Source organism: Pyrus communis, chromosome 10, assembly GCF_041283825.1.
Source record: "Pyrus communis isolate YQ-2024b chromosome 10, ASM4128382v1, whole genome shotgun sequence".
NCBI lineage: Eukaryota > Viridiplantae > Streptophyta > Magnoliopsida > Rosales > Rosaceae > Pyrus > Pyrus communis.
This window is the reverse complement of record NC_142574.1, coordinates 27,265,002-27,286,930: the sequence shown is the minus strand read 5'-3', so window position 1 is coordinate 27,286,930 and position 21,929 is coordinate 27,265,002. Positions and strand designations below refer to the sequence as shown.

Below are 21,929 nucleotides of genomic sequence, written 5' to 3'. Positions count from 1 at the left end.
AAAATTTTTAAGTTTTTTCCATTAGTTTTTCCTAAAAATATTTGTGTATCGACCCGTATTAACAACACACTGAAAATTTCTCCTCCAAACACACGGAATAGTTTCAAGGATTTGGATCCTCGCCAGATTCCCTCTGGGATCCTAAGGATCAATGTACGTGGACCATTGATAAAAAATCGTGCGGTACTAAGTAAATGTTTTTTATATTTTTGAAAGTAAAGTAACCTTATTTTACGTAAAAAAATATAAAATAAAATAAAATAAAAATTGTGACAGCACGATTTTTTATCATCGATCCACTTGCGTTGATCCCTAGATCCCAAAAAGGATCCGTCGAGGATCCAAATCCTAGTTTCAACGTCTCTAAGCTTTGAAAAGCATTAGTTAAAAAATAATAATTAAAAAAAAAAAAAAAAAAAAAAGCTAAGCTTTGAAAAGCATGGAAGGCAGAGCAACCTGTTTATCAAATCTCCTGCAGAGTTGCATAGACAAGAAATCCCTTTTGTCTGGCAAGCTTATTCATGCTTTTCTAGTACGCAGCAACGGTCTCTTTTCGAATACTTTCCTCTCCAACCGCCTCGTCGAGTTGTACTCGAAATGCGGCAATATCGAGTATGCAGACAGAGTGTTTGATAAAATGCCGCACCCAGACGTGTACTCTTGGAATGCCATATTGGCTGGTTACTCTAAATTTGAGAGTTTAGGGGATGCTCAGGAGTTGTTTTTGAGAATGCCGGAGCGAAACACTGTTTCGTGGAATACTCTGATTAGTGCCTTGGTTCGACATGGGCAAGAAGAAACGGCATTGGGGGTTTACGATACAATGATTTTGGAGGGATTCATGCCTACCCGGTTCACGTTGGCGAGTGTGTTTAGTGCGTGCGGAGCATTGTTGGATGTGGAGCATGGTAGGAGATGTCATGGTCTTGTTATCAAAATTGGTCTTGAGGAGAATATCTATGTTGCCAATGCTTTACTCTCCATGTATGCAAAATGTGGACTTATTAGGGATGCGGTTCAGGTTTTTGCTGACATGGATGAGCCTAATGAGGTTACTTTTACAGCTTTGATGGGAGGGTTAGCGCAGACGGACAGAGTCATGGAGGCTGTGGAAATGTTTAGAATGATGTGTAGGAAAGGGGTTCGTATTGATTCTATCTCATTGTCGAGCATCTTGGGTGTTTGTGCCAAAAGAGGAGGTGGCGAGTTTGGTGTTGGTGATCAGAATGATGGGATTCCATGTAATGTGAGCGGACAACAAATACATGGGCTTACAATTAAACTTGGATTTGACGGAGACCTTCATGTGAACAATTCATTGCTCGATCTGTACGCAAAGAATGCGGATATGAATAGTGCCGAGAAGGTTTTTGCTAGTTTACCTGAAGTTAGTAATGTTTCATGGAATGTCATGATAGCCGGGTATGGCCAGATACACCAGAGTCAGAAAGCTATAGAATATCTGCAAAGGATGCGATCTTGCTGTTTTGAACCAGATGAGGTTACTTACATACACTTGCTTGCAGCATGTGTCAAGTCTGGTGATATAAAAAGTGGACGCAAAATGTTTGATAACATTTCTTGTCCAAATGTGAGTTCATGGAATGCCATTCTCTCTGGATATTTCCAGACTGGTGATCACGAGGAGGCGATAAAGCTGTTTAGGGAAATGCAGTTCCAGAATGTACAACCTGATCGAACAACTTTTGCAATTGCCCTCAGCTCCTGTGCTGCAATGGGGCTTCTGGAGGCTGGAAAAGAGGTTCATGCTGCCTCCCAAAAGGCAGCCTTTCATACAGATATATATGTTGCAAGTGGACTTATTGGCATGTATTCAAAGTGTGCTAAGACAGAAATGGCAAAGCATATATTTCATAGTATGCTTGAATTAGATATTGTCTGTTGGAACTCTATGTTAGCAGGCCTTTCACTCAATTCTCAAGATAAGGAAGCTTTCACTTTCTTTAAGCATATGCGGGAAGATAAGATCCTTCCTACCCAATTCACTTATGCTACTGTACTGAGTTGTTGTGCAAAGCTATCTTCTTCGTTTCAAGGGAAACAGGTTCATGCTCAGATGACAAAAGATGGATATATGAATGAGGTCTTTGTAGGAAGTGCTCTCATTGATATGTATTGCAAATGTGGTGATGTGGATGAGGCCCGAAACTTTTTTGATATGATGCCTAGCAAAAATACTGTTACTTGGAATGAAATGATACATGGGCATGCACAAAATGGACGTGGAGATGAGGCCGTTCTGCTTTACAGGGACATGATTGAATTGGGTGAAAAACCTGACGGTATAACTTTTGTTGCTGTTTTGACTGCTTGTAGCCATGCCGGATTGGTCGATGAAGGCATTGACATATTCAATTCAATGGAAAAAGAACTCGGAGTGGTGCCTGATTTGGATCATTATACTTGCATTATTGATGCTTTAGGCCGTGCTGGTCGTTTCCACGAAGCAGAAGTCCTAATAGAGGAGATGCCATATAAAGATGATCCAGTTATATGGGAGGTTTTGCTTAGCTCTTGCAGGGTTTATGCTAATGTGCGCTTAGCTAAAAGGGCAGCAGATGAACTCTTCCGCCTGACCCCACATAATTCAGCCCCTTATGTGCTTCTCGGCAATATTTATTCTTCTTTAGGAAGATGGGACGAGGCAAGGGAAGTGAGAGATAAAATGAGTGATACACAGGTTGCTAAGGACCCAGGTTATAGCTGGATTGAATACAACAAGGGAGACCGAACTGGCTATGGCGGGTGATAATTTCGTTGTGGTTGATGATGAAGTTGAAGCAGCAAGTAATAGAAAATCTTTCTATAATGCCTAGCCCAAAGTCAAAATATTGCTACAGGGGCATGCCTCAGTGCTTCTTCATGGGATCATATGGTATTCTCCTTGTGGAAGCTCGGGAACTATAAAACAGAAGGTCTGTCAAGCTGTAGCCTTTTTATAATGAGTCTGTTACAATTTCTATGAACATTCTATCCTCTAATTTTGCTACATGAAATTTGACATCATCAGGTTGAATGCCGCGGCATCCTTCTGTCAAGAGCCTCGTTAGCCCTGGAAGGTTTGGTCAAGTGAAGGGGAGGGGTTTGCCGGCTATGTAAGAATCGGATGTGCTATGTTGTAGACATGAAAGCATAATAACTCAACAGCAGGGATACCCCTTGAATCAGATAAGGAAAGAGAGCGTAGGTTCCGTTGTTCTAGTGCTGCATACTAAGTACGGGTTTCCTTTTTTATCAACAAGAATACAACTTATAAAACGGCAGCCCCAATTACAGGGACGGGGGAGGAAAAGAGGAAATTCATGCCTGCAGGATGCCTGATCTCGTAGCGGACTAAACTCTCTTCATATGTACGGACACAGTTCGTCTGAGACAGAATTTAGCTCGTCTCAAAAGTACAGTAGCTGTAAACCCATAAGATTTCGTAATAGTTTCAACCATACGATGATTTTGGTTCAAATATTTACTTTAGGTCAAACAATAAAGGCACGTATGTTTGTGCTTCTGATATCAATTGAAGGCTTACATATTTCAACTCAATAATAACTTATCCATCTTTCCTATATCGAAATAATTCAGCGGTCACCACGGAATTTCCTGGCCATCCCAGGCGAAAAACTTCCCGTTATCGTGGCTTTTTGCATTGAGAATGATGCTTAAGAGCTTCTGTACTGAGAATTCTGTTGTGAAAAGTTTGTTTTCAGGAACATTTCTCTGAAATGGCTTGGAGAGATCTGTGTCCACCGTACCTGGGTGCAATAAAATGCATGTGATCGGATCCTTCCTCCGTGCAAATTCCACCGATATATTTCTCGTCACTGCAAATCCACAACAATACGAGGAATGACTAAGTTGCTATCGAAAACTAGTAGGGGAATTATGCGATGTTAAGAGACCACAAGGAAGAAATCATACGTTGATTAAGTGCAGTTTTTGAAGCTCGATAAGAATGCCAACCCCCAAGGCGATTATCCCCTATTGATCCCACCCTGGCGCTCAAGTTGGCCACAACTGCAACATCCCTGTCAGTTCCAGAGCCACCTCCGTCCTTTAAGAGAGGCCACATATGCTGCTTGCACAAAGCAAGGATTCTCCATAAACATTTGATTCAAAAACCAAGTCCAGTTCGAAAGACGAGGCTTAGAGTGAGGATACCTTGATCACTAAAACAGGACCTACAGCATTAACTTCGTAAGCAAGCATCAACGATGACTTCTCTACTTTCCTCAACGTCGTTTCTGTACTGGGAAGTAAAATAATAGAAATGACAGTCCGGCGTTGGCAACAAATGATTTAACTTGTGAGAAAAATATTGCAGGTTTAGATCGTGATTAGACAATCAAATGTCGATGCATCCCTCACTAATGTGCATACCTGGTTGTAATACTTGAGGTATTGAAAGAATCCCAGATGCATTGATTAGAAGGTTTAAAGAACCATATCTTTCGCTGATAGACTTTGCAGATTGCTGAAATGCATAAACAAACAAACCTTTAGAACTTTAGAACGTAATTTTTTTTCCATCAACAGACAGGAAGTGTACCACAAATTATGATATTTTAACGCATCCATGACTAAAAGCTAAACTTGATTGACCAAAGTGTTACCGGAAAAAGGAAAGGGCGAATTGATCTAACTTCTACGGTTACTTTTGCCTCAGAATGGAGCAAAAGAACAAAATGAAATTGCAGAAAACCGGACAATGTTAACCTCTATGGTGCTTTCATTGGTCACATCCAATTGTAGAACACTAAGGCGTTGGGCAAATTTGCTTTTCAGATGATGAAGACCAGTTGCCCCCTCAGGATTACGGCAACTAGCAACAACATGACCTTTCTCCTTCTCCAACAATTGTTTAACCTGTACAAGACAGAAAAAGAAGCATGTCACAATTTTGAGGCAGAAAAATTCACAAGTCTCTCATATCACACCAAAAGTTCAAAACCAAATCATTAAGAAGAAATGGTTACGGAAACCTTGTGTTATTACTTTGTTCAAGCAGTAGAAAGCTAAAGGTGTCATGATTCGAACGTAGTCTTGAGACTTGAAAGCTTAGATAGTCTTTGAAGTATATAGCTATACCTATATACGTGTCGCTCTGTATCATTTTAAGAACCTACACAAGAAATTGTGCGTACGAATTGTTTCTGGCATAATATGACTATTTCAATTTGTTACGCGTGTACACAAATTACAAGAGCTCAGATATCGTCTAGAGGTCTAGGGATGATCAATTACATGGAAATCCTGCAGAGTAACAAAGGTTCTGCGAGATGCGAAACCAATCTTCAAATGATAAATGCAACTCCACCATTGTGATAGCCATAAACAACACTCACAGAAAAGTATTCAGATTGGCAAATTGTCGTTGAACCATAGACGAAAATTTTCCCATCTTTCCCTCTTCAAACCTTAATTCTATCGTTTTATTCAGGGCATCTTCAAACGCAACTGAAGATCATTTACTCTAGGACATGACATTTTGGATCATGTATGTGCCAGTGCCAGTAAACATTACAAAGATCACATATTCTAGTTTTACTGCATTCCCAACCCGTTAAACCGGAACCTGGCTATACTCTCCACATCAAACACAGCAACCCATTTGCCAAATCAATCAGCATTATATCTCATATATATATATATATATATATATATATATATATATATATATATATATGTATGTATGTATGTATGTATGTATTTATATACATTGAATATCTGCTACATATAAAAAAACTCAGAAAATTTATATAGACACATATAGTATAATAAAGCAAAAGAGGAAGAAAAAGAGGGCTCTCACGAATTCCAGGCCAATTCCTCTGGAAGCACCCTGCACCATGGAAACCCCACCTTCCCATTTCCCAGCAGAAGAAGAAAGTGAAGCCCTTTGGCTCATTATCCGCATCAGTCTCAGAGGTCTCATCGCCACCATGGACGAGCACTGCTGGTTCAGAAACAACAGGGGTCTCAATTTGTACATCTTCGCCAAACCACCAATTCGGAAAGAGACCAACCGATCTTTTTGTAATGTTTGCAGCTTGCTTTTCCCAGCTCCGCAAAGTGCAAACTAGGATGTGGAACCACTGGAAATGAAGGAAGCCATGAAAATAATAAGTTCCCAACAAACAGCTCATTCATTGCAACTTTTGGCAACGTAACACTTTGATTGTGGCTGATAATCTTCCACCTTTGTAGTGTTTTTTCAGTTTTTTTATTTTTATTTTTATCCAACTTCTGTTAGATTAGATATTAAATTAGATATCGACTGAATTCGAACATACTGTATTGTCCAAGGGCTCAACTCCTGGCACTGTCTTCAAATTTCCTAACAAATAGAGAAGCTATTTAGGGCCGACTACTGCAATCTGGGCTACTTTGTTGTACACTTGGGTTACTCTAGAATTTGGGCTGTGAGTTTTACTAGGCTTGAACATGAGTATTTTTTTTTTCTTGTTTTAAAACGCAACAGAAGTTGCCGTTAATATTAAATTAAATTTAGGGTATAATTAACACAAACCTAATCCATAGAACCAGAGGCCCAACCCTCAATTCTCAATCCAAATGGCTCAAGTCCTAATTGAACATGAGCATTAAACTTGAGGCACTTTAACCAAAATGGTCTTAGTGATTGACATAACTTCTTACTTTCCTAAGATTTGAAATCAATAGAAGTGGTCCCTGAGTTTGTCCATCGTCAATTATTTTGGTCATTTCATGAAAAATCTATATTAAATAAGGACCAAAATGGTAAAAATACCCTCAATTTAATAAACAATGGGCCAAAATGGTTTTGATAAAAATTCAGGGTATTTTTGTCATTTTCTCCTTGTTTAACAGATATTTTTACGGAACGACCAAAATGATTGATAATTGACAAACTCATGGACCAGTTCTATCAATTTGAAATCTCAAGGGTCAAAGTGAAGAGTTATGTCAATCTCATGGATCATTTTAGCTAAAAAGCGTAAACTTAATTGAGTGTATCAAAATAACGTACTAGAGCAAACTCAATTTTTTTAGGATAGTGCTATTCACACCCATTTTTAACCCCTACACACTTTTGTTAATTTCTAGCCATTGATCTTCGTCAATTCATTGGATCCAACAGTCGAAAATTGAGAGGGGTGTGTTAGAAGTAAAAATGTGTGTGTGGATAACACTACCTTTTTTTTAATACATATGATATTATCTACACTAAGGGATGGAAGAATGGATAAAGCCTCACAATGAGCTAACCATAATAATTTAGTTCAAATTCGTATTTGACGACAATCAAACTTAAGGCCTCACACTTACAAGTGAAAAAGAATATCATTAAACTGTAGTACTGAATAACAAATAAACTCTATTTTCTAATACAAACGATATTACTACTTTAATAATATACACTAGAAAGATATGGGACGGTTTGAATTTGAGACGCAGTGTCGGGGACCTATAGTAAAGGCACTATTATGAAAAAAAAAGGCACCAACCCTCTAATGATCGTGGGCAAAATTATTTCTTAAATAGATTAAAAGTAGTGCCAGCCACCTTACTCTCAAATCTCAATCCAACCAGAATCTTAATTTGTTAATGGAGTAATCATGAGAAGTGTCATTTAGGCCATGATCTGACATGGAATTTCCTTGACACTTATTCATTTGAAGTTCCATGATTTGAGTCATTGACGATGTCCTATGTTATATAATTTTCTAAACTGTTAACTCACAACAAGCATTGGCCACCGTCGAATCCATCAAAAGTCCCTGATGCATGGCCAATTTTTTTTTTTTTTTGGAAACAGAAAATGGTTCTACTTTATTCCCAATTATCATATGAAATGGAGAAAACATGGAGCTCAACAGCCAAGCAAATCATCATTTTCAAATCAGGTCAAATCAGTTTATTAATAATAATAAAATATATGTATATTAAGGAGTGGAGAAAAAATTAGTATAAACTTGCGATATTAAAATCTAATTTTTTTTTAATTATAAGTGAAGAGGGAAATATATAGACTATAGTATTAAGTATCATGTTACATTATTGCTAAGAATTATGGAATAAGAGAATAGTTAAATACAATTATCGTGAAATGTATTGCACATTTGCTACTATATATATACTAACAAAACCTTTAATCTTAAGTATATATATTTTTAATATATACGATATATATTATCTACACAAGTGGGCGGGAAAATGGGCTAGTCATAATAATTTGGTTCGTCTTTGACGAAAATCGAATCTAAAACCTCTCACTTACAAGTGAAAATGGATATCACTAGACCATAGTGTAACACATTTAGTATATATTTACATATGTTCCATAGTACTTTTAAATTTTTACATGTTTGAATTCACAACCCACACATGACATGGAACTAATTACATGAAAAAATAGTATTATTAATAAAAACCAAAATTTACAACAAAATCAAAGTCACATATGGCCAACAAACCCTAATGTAGTAATGTTCAAAACGATTGTGGTTGATGAGACCGACGGTGAAAATATAGGTCCCACACAATAATAGAGGGCGAACAATATAAAAGATAAGCCCAACTAATACATGTTCTCACCAAAACTTCGAATTATTACTGTACCATACCATATAAAATCATCAACTAATGTTTACATATAGCCTTTATTTTTTTGCGAAAACAGATTTAGGGGCCAAAGATAATCTTTGGTTACAACCATCACCAACCAACAAAGGAGGGTTTATGCAAAACAACACTCTGATACAAATTGATAATCAGATTGCACAAACAATGAGCAAACAGATGACACTTTTAACAAACCACTCACTAGAAACCAAGAACAAATTAAACCAGCAAATCAGAGAACAAATTTAGTCATTATTTGTTTTTTTTTATCTACTAAATCATTGAATTTGAGTTGAGATCTCCATATTCAAACCAAAAATGATGAAAACTTAGCTGAGAGGCATGAAGATTGAGTGGCAAAGGTTTGAGATGTTAAAAGTCGTTTCATGATTAAGGGAATCTGCAACTTAGGTTTCTTGCTTAGTTAACAGTGTACGCACAAAAATATTTATATACTCTCGTATTTAATTCTGTTAAGTTTCTTAATTCTTATGCTTCATTAGAGTTATGACTTTTGCGATCACAATAAAATAAACCTTACAGCTTGAGAGATATGACGATATTAACTTGTGGATAAAATAATTATAAGTGAGATCACGATTCCTTACTCATAATGTAGAGAACTATTTTTAACAAAAAAAAAATCAATGAACTTTGTGCATGCAAGTTAAGAATGATGATTATTATTTTTGCTCCCCTTCAAAATGTTAGAGTAGGGCTTAGAAAATGTCATAAAGAATAGTTTCTGAAGTGTTAGCTAGAGAAAAAGAAAGCTCTACCTGGAAGTTGAAGAAAGTTGGGGTCTAATTGGCAATATGAGAAGTAGTTTTAACATTTTATAAGTTTTTGCGTGGTTTGGTCTCTTAAAGAGATGGGACTTTGTCCTTACATTCTCACACGTCCCTTCAAGTGTGATGATTTTTCAAGTTTAATACATGGACAACATAAACAGAGTGACATAGAACACATGTAGCCGTTGGGCTTCATCCGTTAATCAACCTGCTATGATATCATGAGGAAAGTTGGAATTCTACCATAAATCAATTAACAATATAAATAGTAGTTCAACCTCTTATAAGCTCTTATATGATTTAATCTCTAATTGATACGTGGAACTTTATCATCACATTCTCAAAATAGTGTGGCAACATATATATATATATATATATATATATATATATATATATATATGTATGTATGTATGTATATGTATGCATTGTTGATGCAATTGGTCTTTTACCAAACATCTATATATATGAAGACATTGAATGATCTTTCAAGTGCATATAAATGTTCAAATGTTGTAGGACTGTTTTGTGATGAGACAACTCTGAAATAAAATAATTACCAAAAATTTCAGGAGGAGTAAATGGTCATGAACTTTATGGTATGCCATCAATTATTACTCCAATTCTTTCTTTTCAAAATCATGATCACAGTCACTCCCATTAACACAGTTGCACCGAATTTTCCGTATACATATAATGACTCTTAGCCCATCAATCAAGAATGTGAAATCACAAAAGGGAGAACATTTTGGACTGTTCTTTGTTCAAGTGTCAAATGTTAGGGGCATATGTGAAAATATAACATAATTTGGTCCATTTGACAGAACTTGGTGTCACCATTTCCCAATAAACTGAGCGAAGGTTGCTTCCGCTACCAAGTTGATCGATTTATTGGAACCCGTATGCAGTATATCATAGATTAAAAAACACCATGAAGAGCCGGTCATGAATAGTAATTAGGTGATGTTAGAGAGAGATAATCTACTTAAAATATATTTTATATAGTTGATGTTTGAATTCCTGTTTTACATCATAAAATAAAGAATTCAACCATTAACCACCACAGTATGTGATCTATAAATAGGAGTAGGATTCTCTCCCCTCTTATTACCATCATCTTCCATCTCCTCCTCTCACACTCTTCTTTTTGTCTTATTCTCTATATAAAAAATTCAAAACAAGATGTAGAAGTGGTATAATCACAACAATTTAAATAAGAGGAGATTAAAGGAAAGCGAGATTAGGAGATGAGAGAATTCTACTCTCTATAAATATGATTTGTCTAACATTTTTAGTAATATTGTTTCTGAAAAAGTAATAAACAATCTAATATTCCATTAAGTAACAGTAATACACTTTAAGTAAGCAATCTCCAAAGTAAGCACATAACTTAAATGGATAATAAAGGATACAGAAAGATGAGGAACCCAAGGCATGTATTTTATCTCACAATTACACATCCCTAGACTAGACTGATAAGAAAGGTCAAGAGTTTTTGTAGTAATTCTTTCTTTCTTCCTAAGATTCTTTTGTCATCTTCTCAAGTTTTTGTTTCGTTTTTTTCCTTCACTCTCTCTTTACCAAAAACAATAAAAATAAAAGTTTGGTTTTTTTTTTTTCTTTTAGAATGCCAACCCACATGACCAAAGGTTCTGGTTGAATAATTTCTCCCACTTTAAAAGATGAATAATAAAGGCAAGTCCCATCTTCATATCAATCTCTTCTATCACACTGAGACTGAGCTTTCCAGTCATGTCTCTGATGGAAGTTCTTGTTTCCACTGTAGAATCCTTCTGTTCCTCAGCTTTCTGTCCCATCCACTAAAATTCCAAAAGGAATGTGGGACTCATTGGTTCTGCTCCCAATCAAGCAACTACCTTCTCTCTCTCTCTCTCTTTCTTCTTTTCACATCATCTCTCTTTCCCTAATCCGTGACTCGATTCTGGTAAATAACAAGAACCCAGAATTATAAAACTTATAAAAAAGGTAGAAAAGTTAGAATCTCCCCCCACCCCAACATGTAAAACTCAATTCAAACCACAAGAACTAGGTTTTAAACTGCACCACCAAAAGGAAAGAACAAAAACTAACTTGAAAAGAGTATACTCTTAACTCTTGTTTAGTGGGGGTTGAATGATATCTTTTCATGGTGATTAGTCTTGGCCTTGTTATCACTGCCTCTTGGCTTCACCAAATGAAGTGTTGTTGGTGTTGTGATCTCCTGACCAATTATCAAAGAGATTGAATGGATCTAAGGGCGCTGCATCCTTGGCTGCCTTTTGCTGCTGCTCATCCGCTGAGAAACATTGTGAAAACAAGAGGTTTAGTGGGTCAGCCTCAATTTCTCCTAAATCAGCAAAGAAGTCCTCAGGATGGTGAGACTGGTTGGACTGCTCAACAGGCATTGATGGTCTATAAGCAAACCCTAAGTGCTGGTGATGAAGATCAAGCTCTAATTGCTTCTCAATGCCCTCAAATTCTTCCTTCACTGTTGAAGCACTTCCAGCGGTGATAACTGTTGGACACACATGGTTATCATCATTCATATTCTCATTTTGTTCTTCCTTTGTTGGGCTAGTTGGCTTTTGAAGAGGCTGATGAGAGCTATTGGGAGAGACCTTCAAGGCGGCGGCAGCGCCGTTTTTGGATGGCTGGGATCTGGTTGAGCCAGCTAGGGCATTTCTCTGAGTAGGCCATGGATGGTTGTGTTCAGAAGTGTAGGTGATTACCAACATGTTTGGATCCGTCCGGCTACGCTCTACTTGTTTTCTTGCTGGGCAACCCTTTGAGCTGCTACATCTGTAGTAGCCCCTGCAAGTAGTATCAAACAAATAAGCTGATTTAGTTAAGTTCAATGGCATTGATAATATATAGATGATTATTATGATTATAATGATGATTATGTTGATCAAATCTTTGATTATATTGCTTCCATCACATATCAACTAACAATAGTCGCATTGGAGTGCTACTATTACAAGGACGTGGTTGTTGTATATTGGGAGACATGCGCCGAACAACCATGAGCACCGTAGTGGGGCGTAAACTTATCCTAAGGACAAAGTGTCTAACACTTGCCTCAACCGTATTTTCTAGGTTTTTCTGATCCATCATGTCATGTTCATTTAGCATTAGTTACTCATGTGCATGCATTAGTTTGACATATAATTGCATAAATTATTTCTTGATTTTTCATGTGATTTAATATAGCAATTAGACCCTATTTTTCCAACACATTCAAAATAAAATAAAGGTACGTGTTTAGAGTTTTGATGGGAAATGATTTTCGACATTATTTTTTTGGGTGCACTTTAATTTATTTAGTTCTCTTTAATTCTTTATTCTATCAAGTGCCATAAATAAATAAATATGTGCTATACATGTAAAGAAAAAGTTGTACGAAAATCAGTTCTATAAAAGAAAATTTATGAGTGCGAAAAAACCTATTTTACCCTAGCCTAATTTTCCACTTCACTCTCTACTCAGACTAGGAACTTCTATGGTGCTACGGAGTATGAGATAATCCAAATATTTAAACCGTTAAATTTTTATTAAAAAATTACAGAAATTATGATCTAACGATTAAAATTCCAAAAGATTCTCATACTCCAAAGCCCAAAATTTTTTATCGGACTAATATAAGGGCACTTCACTCGTAATGCATTAAAACCCTACTTAGAATTTTGAATTAAGTGGGTAGATATGATCAAAGAAAAGGAGACACAACCCTTCATGGTTGTCAGTGAGATATGCAATCCAAATCCTTAGTTTTACTTACATAGGAACTTTTTATTATATGCAATGTATTAAAAGGCGGGGGCGTGGTCAAGGCATCCAATGGATAGCCCAACGCCTCACGGAACCTAAAATTTTAATATATATTATATATAAGTATATTTATAACAATATAATACTTTGTAAAAACAAATATAACTATAACTAAATCAAAGATAATATCATCTTCTTTATTACTAAGTCTAGTTGTACTTGGAAACTATGTCATATAGTCTCAAAATGTTATAATTATTTATTTTATTGTAGGCAATTATAGAGAACTTCAAGGAAAGTAAGGATGAATGGTCACAATTATAGGAAATTTTCAAGCAAAATAAAGGTTGAATGTTGCAATTATAAGTAATTTAAAAGGAAATAAAGGCTGAGTGGAGTAGTATAGGGTATTTAAAATGATATAAAGCAATAATTATGGGAATTTAAAGGAAAATAAAAGTTTGAGTGGAGTATTTATAGGGTATTTAAAATGAAATAAATGAGGTGAAGTATTTATAGGGTATTTAAAATGAAATAAATGGCGAAAATAAAGGGTTGAGTGGAGTTTTTATAGGGTATTTAAAATGAAATAAAGGTTGAGTGGAGTAATTATTATGAAAATTTATGGGATTTGGAGAGAGAAAGTCTCTCGTTCTTCTTCGTTGAAACTAGAATGGCATAAAACATTTCGGAAAACCTGGATTTTGAAGAAGAACAATGCCCAAATGAACGCCATGAGGCGCACCTCCACCACCCAGACGCGCTCCGGCAAAGCCTTCTGCTCACTCCCTCAAAACAAAGGCAGGAACACTGACACCCAGCCTCAAAGGCCGCCTAGACGCGCCTTGAGGCGAGCCTTTTAAAACACTGATTATATGACAAGTGAATGTGAAACTTTTTTCTAGTATATAGAAAAATGATGACAAGTGAAACTTACTAACCTTGGAAAAGGTGACCCTTTGATGGGTTTCTGACCGTACTTTCTCCATGCCCACAGATCAGACGGAACTACTTCTCCAGTAGGCCTGCTGTTTGCAGCCGCTGGCGCTGGAATGCACACCACCTTCTTTGCCTGGCTCTTCCTACTCATATAGATAATTAAAGATAATTAAGTATGATTAAATATCTTACGTAAAAGTTAAACACACTATTTAAATTAGATTGGTGGGAGCGAATGAAATATCTCATTTTCTATCCCTGTTTTTGTTGAAATTGAAAGGATGAAGTAATAGATGGTATATTCCAAAGGAGACCAATACCAATCGAAAAGCAGTGATCGATCCTTTCAGGCGGTGTGGATTGGGGTAGAAAAAGTAGTTCCCAGATATATAAAAGATGAAAGCTAAGTGTGTGATTGTTATTGTGACACAAAGCAAAGCCCCATACCTTTTCGAGGTTTGATTAAACCCCAAAAAGACAAAGATACATATCGTGTTTAGGTATCTATATGCTAATTAGTAATGTTGGCACTTGACACTATTTATCAATCTCACCTGGAAAACAGTCTTAGAGAGCTACTCCCTCTTCAAGACTGAAGACTTTAGAGCTAGTCAAACCTAAGAATATTGATATATTTTCTTTTATACAAGCAACAGTCAATCAAAATTTATCTAAATTACAAGAAAAGGGACTCGAACTTGAGTGCATAAAGCATATACATATGTATATATATATATATGTTTTTTTTCTGCATATATATCGCTCTAACTAACTTGACTACACCCTAAATCCTATTTGTATTAATAATAACTTAGAAATGCTTTAAATAACAAACCCTATTGTTAGATCTTCACCATGTATAAATCAAAACCCAAGTTGCATAAAGGCACTTTGTCATCAAGGTTCTTGATCTATAAAAGGATGATGATGATGATGATGATGATGATGATGATACTGATAATGTAAACTTAACTACTAATCAGGATTAATTTATATAGCAGAAATTAAGTACTAATTAGAATAATTAATTCATGGAATCATGGTCAAGTTGTAAGAAATATTAAATGCTCTCTCATGGGTCCTCACCTTCGCTTGATCCCCGGATTCCGTGGAGATGAGATCTGCATCCCGGTGTTCCCGAGCAAGCAACCTGTTGCTGCTGATGAGCTGTTCCCATTAATAATCATGTCGCTTGCAACCATGGCAGCAGAATCTGGTGAGGTTTTTATCCCCCTAGGAGACGACGACACTGCTCCACCGATCACCGGCGAATCACGCGGCGACATGGGTATCTTTGCACTTGGAGAGATCTGTAGCATCTGTGAGAATATGTTGCAAGGCCTCTTTATTGGATCTCCATCAACCACAACACCACCACTTTGATGGTTGTGATGCCCAAGACTAAGTACATGATGACCGCCACCGCCACCAAAAGTAGTAGTTGTGACACCTTCCTCCACACGAGCTGTACAACTGGGGCTGCTGAAAAGGCTGGAGCTTGATATGTCTAGCTCGTTAAGAAGCGGATCGCGCATGTACGACGAAAATGGATCGCCAAAGTTGTCCTTAGCTTCTTCTTCTTCCATGGCTAATGAAGATGATGGAAATATCAAGGGATGATCCGATGGGAAGTGCCACGTGTCGGTGTGAGGTTCTTGATGATCAGACGGATAAGCTTCAACGTTAGCAGTAGTTGTACCAGCTCTTAGTATGTCGGTTAAATCACCTTGATAATTCTCCATCCTAGTAATTGGCATGAACAAGCTGCACATGATAATATACACTCTTAAGGCAAAAGTTGCAGCTTCAAGTTCAATTATGTCATTTGAACCCTATTGTAGTAGTATTGGGAGGTTAAATCTGCACCAAAGGAGAACTACACGGCATGCAATTCTTGGCCTTCGTATTTGGGTGGCTTCTAATTTATTTAAGTAGATGGAGGAAGTTGAGATTTCACCGTAAAACCAATGAAAAATTCGCAATAGACTGATATGCAGAAAAAAAAAGGTTTTGATTATTAGGAGCAGGAGAGCAAAGATGTGGTTTTTGAAGGCTGATGTTGGATTCTTTTGTTCTTCTCAAAAACAAAGTTATGATGAAGGAGGAGAGAATTGTTTGGAACGAAGAAATGGAATAGATCAAGACTCGAGAGGCAGCTGACTTTTCATACAAAACAGCTCTTCTCCATACGCAACAAAAGAAAGATAGAGAGAGAGTTTAATATGAAATTGCCGAATAACTAATGACAAATTAATTATCATCGCGCTAACTGTAGTGCTTGTTTTTTACTTGTTAATTTAATATTATGTGTATTTTCTCTGTCATAAGTTAAAAGAAAGACCTTTACCAAAAAAAATTAAAAAAAAAATCCTTTCCTTTGTTTCAGAAACAAGTGATAGGAAAGTAAAGAGGCGGCAAGTATCCGCATTTCTCGGAGGAACGTTTCGAAACTTGAACAACTATTCTTCGTTTCTTTCAAATTTGAGTTGCCTTCATTCTTCTTTTGTTGATTTGCCCCTAAATTTGTATGGAGCTGCCAATTTTCCCTTTAAATTTTAATTTTAGTCGATTACCCTCTTGAACATTTTCAATTAGCCAATTTCACCTTTGAACTTTAATTTTAGTCAATTGTCCCCTGAACTTTTATGATTAGCCAATTCCCCCCTTGGCGTTAGATTCTAAAAGTTTCATTCAATTTTTCATCCATCTATTTTTTTCATTCTTTTTGCCCTCATATAGTTTTTTCCGTGATCAAGATGGATGGAATTTTTAAAAATCTAACGCCAAGGGGGGAGGGGGGGGGAAATGGCTATTTATAAAAGGTCAGTGGGATAATCGGCTAAAATTAAAGTTCAATGGGGAAATTGGCTAATTATAAAAGTTCAAGGGGGTAATCAGCTAAAATTAAAGTTCAAGGGGGAAATTGGCAACTTCATACAAGTTCAGGGAGCAAATCGACAAATATGACATCTATCTTTGATGGTGATCATGTGGTGCTTATTAGGACCCGCCCAACCTTCAAAGAAATGAGGAGAAATGAGACTCTCTCAAAATGAGACTCTTAATGAACTCTTTGTCACCTTACAGTTTAACGTTAACTTCCGTGCCAACATTATAAAACATTGTGTAAAAAATATGAGGTGATAGAGAGTCCCACCTTTGAGTGTCCTAATTAGCATTTCTCAAGAGGTGGTAGAAAGTTCATAGAGAGTCCCACTTTTAAGAGTCTCTTTAGCATTTCTCAAGAAACGAGTTTATGGGGGAAATGTTGTATTGTCTTGTCTTGTAAGCATATCTTATAATTACACTTACACACTATCATTGAAGGGTTTAAGTGCATGTAAGCTATATACCCATATACTAGAGAATTCAACTATTACATTAGGGTTTAGTACATTTTAGACCTCTTCAATCATTTTACATTTATTTTTAAATGAGATCTTAACTAGTTGGTTGTACTCATGTGACCTTTATACAAATTATATCACATGCAATCTGGTTTTTTTTTTTTTTTTTTTTTTTGTGATTGTGATCGTTGTCTCGTTTTATTGAGTAAGAGTTGATCCCTACACTTAGCAAAGAACTATGAGGAGGAAGCTTGTTGAACATGTTTTATTACAATTTATTATTTTGGTTTTTTTTTTTTTTTTTTTTAGAACAATGACGATTTACCTTTTTAAATCGAAAGAAAAACATCAATATATGGTATAATGGTAATATCGAAATTATTGTTACTACTACATCATGACCCTTTAAATGTTAATCCCAAAGGGGTATGAAACAATACAAATTTTAAAGAGGATGTTGTTGATAAATATCAGGAGGTCTTCAAATCAAATAACCTTCAACGTAATAGATGGCCAAACCAAAATGGAGCTATTCCTGCCACCGAGGTGAAGCCTCTCCTAGTTTGACCACCGAGACGGTGCCTCTCCTAGTCTGACCACCAAGATGGAGCCTCTCCTGCCATAAAAATGCCACGCCGATGGGGTTCAAACTTGAGGGTTTCCCTTGCATTTCTCAACTGTTTCAGAAGCGAATCTAATTTCCAGAAAAGTTGTATTTGTTTTTGGCAACGACTTTAAAGTTCATCTTCATTCCACAATATAAAACTTCATATGCGGGTTTTGAATAATCAGCTGAATTAATCAAGGACTCTAGAGTATGATTAACTAGTTAATTTTTTTCAAATAAAGACAAAAAGTATGATTAGCGTTTTGAAAAGGTGATTATGATGAAACTGAGACATATAAACTGAGCTCTAATATAAAATGTTGGAATGATGAAGGACAAGATTAGGATTAGAATCGTAATGAAGTATGTTTATTATAAGGTTAATTTGATTCTATATGTATTTGTTGTAATAGGTCAGATAAAGTGCCTTCTGTTTGGTCCAAAAGTCGGGCTCCTTTTTGGAGTCTTGTAAGACCACTTCAAAGATCAAAAATGGTGCGAAACAAGTAACATAATAAGCATGTATCATATGGATTAATTTCACGTTTGATTAGACGTATTTTGGGTTAAGGACTTTTCCACCAAAAGAAAAGGTTTGGAGACAAATATAATGGGAAGAGATCCGGTCAAATGCTAAGTGATTTGGGTATTTAAAATTTAATTCAATAATTAAAAATAAAGAAGTTAGTAAAAATTTTAAAATGTTATAATATTTTTTTATCGTTTGATCAAATTTTAAAAATTCAGATAACTTAATCTTTGGGATTTAAAAAGAAAGATCCGAAGATGATATCTTTCCAAATATAATGGACTAACGACATCATTGAGGAGAAATTTTTCCAAGTGCCGGGAACACCATGACACATGGTGTTCCCTCACCCATTAGCATTTAGTTTTATTTATTTATTGAAATATAAAATTGAAGGATATTATTTAGCATTTATGCTAATGGGTGAGAGAACAACATGTGTCATGGTGTTCCGGCACAAAATTTCTCATCATTGAGGGCATCACCAGCCTCATACATGATTGATTAGACATTTTCAGAATCTACCAAAGGTAAAGGTAACCGGCTCTCTCTCTCTCTCTCTCTCTCTCTCTCTCTCTCTCAAGGGCACTTGGAGCTTTTTGGCTTTTGAATTCTTTTTGGATAATATTATTTACACATTTATTTTTATCTTTTATGTACTTTTGTTTTATAATCATTGTTATTTTTCAATCTATTCGATCTGATGATCTAAAATTAAGAAAAAAAATTGTTATTAGCACTCCAAAAATCACATTCTACACTCTAAACTTTTTATATTAGAAAAAAAAGTATACTTATAAGGAGTGTAAAATGAGATTTTTAAAGTGTCAATAATATTTCTCTTAAGAAATATATAAGAAGTAAAAATAATTCAGTGCTAGGATAGCACTATCCTTCTTTATAACACCACTTTTGCCATCCGTATTTCTTCTTACTTTCCTTTCTATATCTCCTGTGGCACATGTTCACACTGTGTCACTCACTACCATAAGAGGTGGAACTAAAATTTGAATTCGACCGACAAGTCTACTTGTCAACCTAACAAGTGGTAGAGCCGTAGAGGGTTAGTTATTCACGTAATCACAAGATACAATTGATAGTGGTTGATGGTTGTGAATCACACGGTGAGCATTATATCAATCGATAATTTACAATTTGAACAGATAAGTCTCAAATCAGCTAATTCCATCATTCAAAGTCATTGATACGTGTTGAATGACTATTGACATTGATTGATAGATGTGAATCTCACGATAAGTTACAAATTCACAGCTCACACTTATAAGTCTCAAACTAACTAACTCAATGATTCAAAATCTTTCATACGCACATGTTGAACGACTATTTTGACAAAAAATAATTCTTCCTGACTTAACAAATCACCACATTAAGTAAGTGCTACTGGCCTATCCACCCTGTTGTAAAAAATAAGACCCCAACTGACTTCTAAGGACCAGTTCAACTGGGTACCCTAAAAACAAAAGGGTCTTAATTAAGATTTAAGTAATCCAATCTATAAAATCCCTATAGTTTTAGTTTGCTAATTCATTACATATTGACTGGCTTTCAGACAAACGCTTGCCCCCACGTTCTTGCATGACAAGCTCTCCCACTCCCTCCCACAAGAGAACAAAATTAAACTGGGATTCTCTGCGCGGTTCTCTACTGGGTTTTTGTCTTCCCACAAGAATCCCTAGACCATGTGAAGCAGGCGCATAATTAACTATTATAATTATACAAAATTCAACAAAACTTTATTTATATGTTTGGTTTAATAACACCATATTATATGTCACACATGTAATATATAATTTAAGCATCTGTCCATGACTCATTAGGTTTTTTTTTTTTTTAATTCCAGCCTTCCAAGCTTACGAATGTACCTCTAGTTAAATTATGCAAAAAATGAGGTGTCCTTAGTACAATTTATAATAATTCCATATGTTTCAGTCTTTATTATGATAACGTTTTGCTAATTTGCACACATGACACTCTGACAAGAAAATGCTAGAAAGATCAAATTTGTACATTATTCATATGATGCGGATAAAATTTTAGTTTTTTTTAATAATTTGAAGAAGAAATCTAAGTACGAACCGTCACATCATATAATCTTAAAAAAAAAAAATTGTATAAAATTTTGGATCCCTTTAGCTGACATTATCTGGTTATGCATTTCCACACCTTTCAACGTCGCCAAACCAGCCCACCGGCAACCTCACCGGTGTGTGCCTGAACCGACTGCAAAAATTCGATAAATATATAGTGCCCATCCATTATCCTCTACATGGACGGCTGTGATTTACTTGCCACCAGCTACCCCATTTTATTATTCTAATGCCCTGGTCCCACATAAGCAAGGTCAAAGTGGGGGTCCACGTTAAAATAACACAACACAGAACCCTTTTTAATCCAGGGTTTTGAGGTTTGCTAGGACATGGATCCGCCGGATACATGCATCTTAATTTTAGGAATTCATCAATTCAGATTATTTAAAATTTGATCAAACGGTTAAAATTATTATAATTTTTAAAGTATTCTCCTATTTGTAACCGTTGGATCAAATTTCAATGATTCAGATTGATGTATCCTTAGGATTAGGATACATGGATCCGGAGAGGATCCATGTCCGTGAGTGACTAATTAGGGTTTGATATGGTCCAGAGAGAGAACCTTGTGTAAATTACGAACGTCGATCATAGGCAGCCAATGAGAGAATGACAAGTTAAATTCCCACTTGTAAATTTATCATTTAGTCCTTGCTTGGCAATTCATGAAAGGTGGGGTTTTGGCCCCTCAACACCAACCACAGTGCATGCCTATTGCCTAGGCTTAGCTATTTATAAAAATAAAATAATTGGGCCAAATAAAAAAAATGGTTCTATTATTTTTATGGGAAGTGTTATTAGCACTCCAAAAATCTCATTATATACTCCTCATAAGTGTATTTTTCTTTCCTAATCTAGAAAGTTGGAATGTAGAATGAGATTTTTGAAGTACTAATAACAATTCCCATTTTTATTATTATTACAAACGATCTTATTATTATAATTTAGACTAAAGAGATAGAGAATAGTTCGAACTCGAGACATAATAGATTAAAAATGAAAGCCAAATCAATCAGAAAAATTCACCACTTTTGATTCAGGTGGCTAGCTAATTTATTTTATATTTTAGTGGTGTTGGTTCATATGTGGGAGTGCACCTAAATGTATGAAACAAGGGAGCTTCTTCCCCTCTTGGTAATCCAAAACTTCTATTTCTTGAGGAGTTATTTGTTTTTTACTGGTTGGCAGGCATCCAAAAAAAATAGGAAACATAACTTGCATATA

The 21,929-nt window shown here is 35.8% G+C and overlaps 3 protein-coding genes across 4 annotated transcripts; 1 reads left to right on the top strand and 2 right to left on the bottom strand.

Moving 5' to 3' along the window:
* Positions 1 to 277: 277 nt before the first annotated feature.
* LOC137729222 (Pentatricopeptide repeat (PPR) superfamily protein) lies at positions 278 to 3,561 on the top strand. The gene is made up of 2 exons (XM_068468085.2): positions 278 to 2,936; positions 3,032 to 3,561. Exon 1 carries the CDS (start codon positions 440 to 442, stop codon positions 2,768 to 2,770), a length of 2,331 nt encoding a protein of 776 aa, XP_068324186.2. The 5' UTR covers positions 278 to 439; the 3' UTR covers positions 2,771 to 2,936; positions 3,032 to 3,561.
* On the bottom strand, positions 3,442 to 6,181 carry LOC137729224 (NAD(P)-binding Rossmann-fold superfamily protein). The gene is made up of 6 exons (XM_068468086.2): positions 5,828 to 6,181; positions 4,732 to 4,881; positions 4,396 to 4,489; positions 4,177 to 4,259; positions 3,937 to 4,090; positions 3,442 to 3,839 (listed from the first exon to the last, which is right to left on the bottom strand). The coding sequence occupies exons 1-6, from the start codon at positions 6,005 to 6,007 to the stop codon at positions 3,604 to 3,606; spliced, it is 897 nt and encodes a 298-aa protein (XP_068324187.2). The 5' UTR covers positions 6,008 to 6,181; the 3' UTR covers positions 3,442 to 3,603.
* Positions 6,182 to 10,722: 4,541 nt separating this feature from the next.
* LOC137729720 (putative WRKY transcription factor 14) lies at positions 10,723 to 16,493 on the bottom strand. Of its 2 annotated transcripts, XR_011068029.2 has the most exons (4): positions 15,201 to 16,413; positions 14,117 to 14,257; positions 11,521 to 12,218; positions 10,723 to 11,349 (listed from the first exon to the last, which is right to left on the bottom strand). XR_011068029.2 is itself a non-coding variant. In XM_068468727.2 (3 exons), exons 1-3 carry the CDS (start codon positions 15,884 to 15,886, stop codon positions 11,579 to 11,581), a joined length of 1,467 nt encoding a protein of 488 aa, XP_068324828.2. In that variant the 5' UTR covers positions 15,887 to 16,493; the 3' UTR covers positions 10,723 to 11,578. The 2 variants fall into 2 exon arrangements, 1 of the variants encoding a protein (XP_068324828.2); XM_068468727.2 differs by having other exon boundaries at positions 10,723 to 12,218; positions 15,201 to 16,493.
* Between the last annotated feature and the right edge of the window lie 5,436 nt (positions 16,494 to 21,929).